General features: G+C 53.3%; 1 protein-coding gene across 1 annotated transcript in view; it reads right to left on the reverse strand.

Annotated features, from left to right (window-relative positions):
- STRIP2 (striatin interacting protein 2) overlaps window positions 1–7,686 on the reverse strand; it is a 21,705-nt gene that overhangs the window by 13,533 nt on the left and 486 nt on the right. The window contains exons 2-12 of the mRNA XM_009575208.1: window positions 7,551–7,682; window positions 6,470–6,544; window positions 6,232–6,366; window positions 5,916–6,036; window positions 5,300–5,368; window positions 5,074–5,180; window positions 4,821–4,948; window positions 4,288–4,473; window positions 2,890–3,113; window positions 1,490–1,555; window positions 751–814 (exon numbers count right to left, since the gene is read on the reverse strand). Coding sequence (XP_009573503.1) covers window positions 751–814; window positions 1,490–1,555; window positions 2,890–3,113; window positions 4,288–4,473; window positions 4,821–4,948; window positions 5,074–5,180; window positions 5,300–5,368; window positions 5,916–6,036; window positions 6,232–6,366; window positions 6,470–6,544; window positions 7,551–7,682 — 1,307 coding nt within the window. The remainder of the gene's footprint in view (window positions 1–750; window positions 815–1,489; window positions 1,556–2,889; window positions 3,114–4,287; window positions 4,474–4,820; window positions 4,949–5,073; window positions 5,181–5,299; window positions 5,369–5,915; window positions 6,037–6,231; window positions 6,367–6,469; window positions 6,545–7,550; window positions 7,683–7,686) is intronic.

The raw sequence follows: 7,686 nt of genomic DNA on the forward strand, positions 1-7,686 counted from the left end.
GCTTCCCCCTGGGAACAGCACAGGTCTGGGCATGTATGTCCAAACCCAACTCTGGAAGTCTGTCACCTTCAAAGCACAACGTGGCAAATGCTCGCCAGGAGGCAGCAATGTTACACCTCGGATAAAAGGAAAGTCCAAGTGCTGGACAATCTACTTGGAACTACAGTGACGGCTCAGTTTTCTATTTTTTGCCCCAATTCCTGCACGAAGCTCTGGAAGCTTCCCCTGTGACAACTAACAAGAAGGGACCCTCTTACTCCCTCCAGTAACTGTTTCAGCCAGAGGTTAGACGTGAGGATCCCACACTGCATGTGGTGGATATCCAGCCCCTCTCAAGCTGTTCAGACTTTGACTGGATTCATCAGATTGACTTCCCAAGGCAGAGAGAGCAAGAGCTCAGACCTAACACGTTGCTGTACATCAGCTGAGAAGGACCAGAAGACTAAATTAATGTGAAACATTTACTGTAGGCTGAGAGCATACATCTGAGGAACTTGAAACGCATTGTAAGTGCTGTATCACAAAGTTTATGAGACTTAATGCCCTGCAATCCCCCTATGGCCCTGATGATCTCGGCCAGTGATTTTCCCACTTCCATGAGATCCCCACAGGTCTGATCCCACCTCAAAGCATCTGCTGAGTGCCAGGGAGCAAAAATAGCAAGGGATGAGGTTAGACAAGCTGACTGCCGCTCAGAAAGGCTTTCTGGGCTGCTTCATCCAAGTGCCGCACATGGAGCCACCATCTTACCTGCTTCAGTGTCTTCACGCTTTCATGGATGGGCCGTGGTAGCCCTATCAGGGTTTCAGTGTCTCTGTAGGGGATGAAAGAAGGTAAGTATGAGGCTGGGAAGAAGACTGGATTTAACACTTCCATGTCATACAAGGTAAAAGAGGGAGCCTGTAGTCCACTGAATCTACTGAACGCATCCCAGATGGGTCAGGAATTGGGAGAGGTGTTGGCGTGAGCTGCCCGCCCTCCCACCTCCTCCCCAGCGAAGCCTGCACAAGAGAGGGATGACGTCGGGGTGAAGAATTGGGGTGAAATCAGGTCTCTACATGGAACTAGCTTAAGCTCAGCACTGCATCTAAAAATGAATATACCCTGCTGGGTCCGTGCCAGGATGACTCTGCACCTGCAGCTTGGTTTATTCACAAACTGGGTAATTTGCTGTGTATACCAGATTGTCCCAACTCCCTCCCGCATCAACCAGTCTCTGGCTTGGGCCAGGGGTCACTTATTCTGGACTAGGTCTGATTTTTATAGAAAGATGTCCTTGGAGACCAGCATCTCCAAGAACATGTTTTTATAACACCGAGCGCACTGCTGCAGCCCCAGTGAAATCCAGCGCTGCGCCGCATCGTCCCAAGCATGCCTTAGGCTGGTTGAGTTGAGAAAACCTAAGCTCTGTGGACACCTCCCACCAGTTAAATTGCACTGACGGGAGCTATGAGACAGACTTTGTTGGACCTACACACGTAACACTCACTGTCCCAGTGTGAATCCGATGAATTTGTTCCTGCTTGCTTCCAGGAAATGCTCGATGTCTTTCTGTCTGATGGAGCAGCAGAGAAACAAAAACAAGGAGAAGGTTGGAAAACAGACATATACCAGATCACAGCCTACATTGCTCAGCAGTGTGGGACCAGCAAGAACCTTTGAGCTTTCTAGGATTGAATTCTAGAGGTCTTAATAGCAGCGGGCTAGAGCCACCATTGCTTTCGTTGGTTGGGAGCAACATGAACCAAAACCATTTGTATTTGCTGTGCAACTCCATGGGAGTGTGTGAATAAATGGAAAGGAGTTCTCTACAACCAGCACCTTTTTATCCACCTTCTGTGCTCCTAGCACATGCATCTTCAAGTAGCATCTGCTCACTTTGCGCTAACAAATGTTGTCTCTGCAGTCTGGCAGAGCACGTGCTGCTCCAAGAGAGCAAGCTGACATCTTGTCCACCTTGGGCATCTTTCATGAGAACTGGTCAGGATCTCAGCACTACAAGTAGGACATGAACCATGAGCCAAGGCTCTCACAGGCACAAAGAAACCCAGCTGGATTTCCACGCACCAGCCAAGAAAAACAATGGTCATTTGATTTCGAAGCTGAGAGTATTAAGTTACGTGGAGTACCACGGCACCGCGTGTGCAGAGACCCATGTGGGAAACTAGTTCTTGCCGTGTCCTTGCCAGGAGTGCTCTGGGTAGACACACTTAACCCTGTCACTGCTCCCACATCAGAAAGATGTATTTGCTCCTGTGTTTTAAAGATACTGGATTAAATCCAGGCTTCGGATCAACAGCAAAAAAACTCACATGGATTAGAGGGAAAGGGGCAGAGGTTTTCACCCTCTTTTCCTAACGCTCCCCCATATCAGGTGTAGCAGAACTGGTCTTAGGAAGGGAAGGCACCAACTTCTTTATCCTCAGATGTTTTTCTCCAATTTTTCATCTTAGAGCAAGGCCACTCAAGAAGGTTTCATCTGGGAACACAAGAGTCCCACTCAACAAGCAAGAGGCAATGTCATTAACCAGTTCCCAAAGTGATTAGTCTAAGACCTTGGCCTACCAAGATCCATTGGTGCTGGTTGGGAAAGCTGACCCTGCTCCCACAGCACTCCAGCACAAGCCTCCTTCCCAGTACAACCTGAGATATCCAAAATGGGATTGCCACTTATTGGCCAAGCTTGGCCACGCTTGGCTTGTAAAGCCTGGGGAAGAGCTCAGCTAAACCCAGTCCAGAAAGGCCCAACCGAGACAAAAAAACAAGTGGAGTCACTTCAGTTCAACTTGCCAGAGGCCAACAAACTTGCCACAGACTGATGTTCAGCCTGCAATGAACTCCAGGACAGGTAGGACTGGGGAGGATGGCAATGACACCAGATGGTTTTACCTGACTTTGGGGGCCCAGGGGAGCCCTTTGGGGAATGACACCCTTTCGATAGGCGGGCGCTGAGCAGGTATTGCAGGGATAATCGCATCCCGCTCCATCAGGTCCAGTTCCCCCTCGATCCCGCTGTCCACATCATCGTTCTCCTCTTCGTCGACTCCTGCTTCATCATTCTTGAAGGGGTCTCTCTCGTTGTAGATATCCAAACTGTCTTGCTTCACCAGGGGCTGCAGCAGAAGGGGAAGGAGAAATTCAAGTCACTCTGTGGATTTTATTTCCCTCCCAGCTGCTGGCACCAGACCTCTCCATCCTGGAAAGATCAAGCTCCCAGGTGTTCCTCAGGTGAGGATTTCCTTCCTAGCTGTTACCACCAAAGCCTGGACAAGGAATAACTCCCTCTGTACCTCTAACCTTGCTGCTCTAGCAGGTCTGACCCCATTTTCCATCTTAACTTTTGAAGCTACCATCCGACATCTCTCCCCTAGCAAAAAAGGCATTTTCATCCTCACATCATAACAGCACAACTCCAAAATTGGAGCTAACAAAAGACGAGCTTGCTGTGAGCAGTTTGTTCCTCGGTGCTTATCAGCCCTTTGCATAGGGTCAGGATGTCCTTTTGCTTCCTCCGGATCAAATGCATCACAAGGCTGATCTGCCACAACTGAAATTGGTGTATGAAAAACTGGACATGAGCCGGCAATGTGCGCTCGCAGCCCAGAAGGCCAACCGTACCCTGGGCTGCATCACCAGCAGCGTGGCCAGCAGGTCGAGGGAGGGGATTCTGCCCCTCTGCTCTGCTCTGGTGAGACACCCCCTGCAGTGCTGCGTCCAGCTCTGGGGTCCTCAGCACAGGGAAGACATGGACCTGTTGAAGCGGGTCCAGAGGAGGCCACGAAAATGATCAGGGGGATGGAACACCTCTGCTGTGAGGACAGGCTGAGAGAAGAGAAGGCTCCGGGGAGACGTTATTGCAGCATTTCAGTACTTAAAGGGGCTTATAAGAAAGACAGGGACAGACTTTTTAGCAGGACCTGTAGCATTAGGACAAGGGGTAATGGTTTGAAACTAAAAGAGGGTAGATTCAGACTAGATATAAGGAAGGTTTTTTTTTACAATGAGGATGGTAAGACGCTGGCACAGGTTGCCCAGAGAGGTGGTAGATGCCCCATCCCTGGGAACATTCCAGGTCAGGTTGGACAGGGCTCTGAGAAACCTGATCTAGTTGAAGATGGCCCTGCCCACGGCAGGCGGGTTGGACTTCCAACCCAAACCATTCTATGATTCTATGAAACTGGAAAACACAGGAGCACCTGGGGGAAAGGGAAACACACTCCCAAGCCCAGGCTGGCTCCTTGAATGGATGATGGTCCCCATTGGAAAAGCATCCTGGGCCGCTCTTACCCTCCGGCTGCGGTGACCACGCTTCTGCTGCTGCTGTTCCATGAGTTCAATGGAGTAGGTGGGAGGCGAAGCTGCGCGCATGCTGCGCATCACCTGGATGCTGTCCTCCGGCAAGGGTGGCAGCCCCAGCTCCTCCCGCTTCCTCACCTTCATCGCCTGCAGGGCTTCAAATCCACCCAGAGTGAACTAGGGACCAATAAGAGAGGTGAGAAAGCGCGGAGCAGACATCCCCCCTGGACTGCATGGCTCTTCTGGGCTTCCAGGGGAGCAGCAGTTTGACATCATCAATCTGGAGAGTTGAGGATGAAGACACCATGTCACTGGTTCGTTCTCCAGACTTCTCCCCCACCCCACATCCTCTGCGTAGCTCAGCCCACCCTCATCCCAGAAGAAACTGTTTGCCTTGTGTCAGCTTCCTGTGCCATCCTAAATAACCTCGTTATGGTTGGATTGAATAGTGGGGAACATCCAGGCTGCATCAGCACTATTCCCAAAATGACCGGTTTCTGGAAAAAGGAAGGTTTTGCACCCACCAGAAGCACCTTCCAGAGGAGGAGCAGGACCTTCTTCATGGGGAAGTGTGGAGCATGGCCACTGCAGAACTTGGTCACCATTGTAAAGAGCAGAAGAGCAAACGGTTCTTCAGTGTGCACGGGGAAACCTGGTGGAGGAAGGGACCAGGAGCAGGTTAGCAGGTTCAGAGCAGATCCCCAGTCCCTGAGGTCTCCCCACCGGTCCAGCATGACGAAGGGACCTTGTTAGAGCACAATGAACTTTGTGGCTCACTCAGCTCCATCCTGAAAGTCTCCCGGCAGGTTTTCCACTCAGGGGGATCCGCCTCCTGCTCCACACGGATGTTCTCCACCATCAGGTACATGACACTGAGCAGCACCCTGCCGGGACAGCATGGCAGGCAGGTGATGCTGCCAGCCAGAGGCCACTTTGTCCCCAGAGGCTGTCCCACAGCCTCCACCCAACGTGCTAGTTGGGTGAGTTGGCTGAGAAGGGGTACCTGAGCTCCGTGCTGTCAGCCAGCGAGATGGCCGGCTTCCTCAGGGCACTGCTGCAGGCCTGGCTGTTGCTGCGGGGAAGGAAAGCCCTGGGGCAGGGGCTGTCCTTGCCCCAACCCCCAGCCTATGTCTGCAGCAGGGGAAACACTGCGCTGGGGGACGTGCCGTGGCTGCGGCACCTCCCTGGTCCTCAGTGAGGAGGAGGAGGAAGGAGAAAGAAGAGGGTGAAAAGGATGGGGAGAAAGAAGATGAAGCAGAGGAGGGTGAGGAGAAAGAAGATGAAGAGGAGGAGGGTGAGGAGAATGGGGAGAAAGAAGATGAAGAGGAGGGCAAGGAGGATGGAAGAAGAGTGTGAGGAGGATGGAGAGAAAGAAGATGAAGAAGAGGAGGGTGAGGAGAAAGAAGAGGAAGAGGAAGAGGGTGAGGAGGATGGAAGAAGATGGCGAGGATGGGGAGAAAGAAGATGAAGAAGAGGAGGGTGAGGAGGATGGAAGAAGAAGGCGAGGAGCATGGGGAGAAAGAAGATGAAGAGAAGGGTGAGGAGGGCAAGGAGAAAGAATAAGATGAAGAAAAGGACAAGGAGGGCGAGGAGGGCGAGGGCAATGCAGGTCCTCTCACTCAATCTCCATGTTGAGGAGCTCCAGGAAGGCGGTGAAGGTTCCCAGCCGGTACAGGAGGAAGCTGTTGTGCCGAGACCAGTGCAGGACATCGCCTTCGTTATCGCAGTCTCCAAAGACACCTGGAGAGGCCCAAAGGGAGGCACTGGTTAGAGGGGAGCTGCCTTTGAACCCTGGAGCACATGGGACCATCCCAGGAAGGAGCTTCACTGCACTGACCTGGCACAACCCCAAGAGAAAGCTTCCCCCAAGCCCCCATGCCAAAGCCAGGCAGCAGATACGTGGCCGCATCCAGACAAGGGGGAGGTGATCCTTACCCTGTGCCAGGTAGAGGATGGCCCGTGCTACTTTGAGCCGCTTGTCCCTGTTGACCACCTCCAGCCCATCCAGCAGACGCATGACATAGGCCTTCTGCTGAGCCCCGTCCAGCTCCAGCCACCTCCTGCCCTGCACTGGAGAGGGGACACGACAACCAGCCGGGTGCCTTCCTGGGGGTCCCGCTCTTGCCCAGGGGGCCTGCCCCGAGCCCCGGGGTGCTGAGCCCAGGGCTGGTACCTTGAGCGTGAAAATCCTCTTCGAAGCATCTCCTGTTGGTGCTGAGCTCGGGCTCCTCGGTGTAGCTGTACAGCTCTGATGGAGAAAGGGGTCAGCAGGGACCCGGAGGCGTTTCACCCTCCTCCTCATTGCCAAATTCCCCTCCCTTCATTGCCTTAGGGACTCTGAAGCATCCCTACGCACCCGAGGAGACATGGGGCAGAGACCTAAACTCATCCCTGAGCTCTTCTGCAGCTCCAAGGGGCATCTTGGAGCCACCCAATGCCACCAAATTCATCATTTTCATCCCTGTGTCCGGGCGGGGCTGTTCCCACGCTCCTGCCCACAGCAACGGCGCTCGAGCTGCATTTGCAATTTCATTGGGGTTTTTTGGGGTGGAATTTTCTGTTCCAGTTAAGTCAGTTTGCAAAGGGAGGGACCGCAGGAGACCCGGGCAAGACCTGCACTCATTTCACACCCAGCAGCTTGGATATTTTGGGACCTGCAAATAGCGGCTTGACTTGGAGGGACAGGATGTTGTGCCTGTTCCTATATAATTCTTATAGGTCCTATAGGTCCTACGATTCTGAGCAGCACCATGGGGGACTGAAACGGAGGAGGGAGGATCCCTCGAAGAAAAAATGTGCTTTAGCCAGGCCAGCTCCTGCAGCTGAGACACACAGAGCTAAAAATAGCCCCTTTACTGGCTGAGATACGCTCAGGACCCTGAGGGTTACGGGCCAGAAGCAGCCGAAGTCGGAAGAGGCCTCGACCCATCGTGACACCCGTGATAAAGGGTGACAGTTCCCAGCCTGGGCTGTGCCACCGGGCATGCCGCCTGTCCTCCCACCCCTGCACGCCTGTCGTCGTGTCCTGGATAATTTGGAGCACGGGGTAATCCCGGTGCCCCCATGCGTCCCTTTTGCTCATCCCCGGGGAGCGAGTGGCTCTCTATTAATAAATCCCTTTTGCTCTATTACCGCAAGGATGATACCACTGGATATCCATCCCCCATCCCGCTCACCCGACTCCCCGAGGGATTTTTTTTTCCTCCCCAGCGGGCACCTATTAATAGCAACGCAGCACCCGAACACTGCTTCACCTGCTAACTCGGCGCCGTGGCCATCGGCATCCCCGTATTCGAACTCCAGGTTGGGGCAATCCACTGAGCCCTGCGGAGAGCGGGTTGGGGTTAGCAGTGGGGCTGGCGCATCCCTACGGATATTTCGGGAGGCAGG

This window comes from Fulmarus glacialis, unplaced genomic scaffold, assembly GCF_000690835.1.
Source record: "Fulmarus glacialis isolate BGI_N327 unplaced genomic scaffold, ASM69083v1 scaffold14633, whole genome shotgun sequence".
Lineage (NCBI taxonomy): Eukaryota > Metazoa > Chordata > Aves > Procellariiformes > Procellariidae > Fulmarus > Fulmarus glacialis.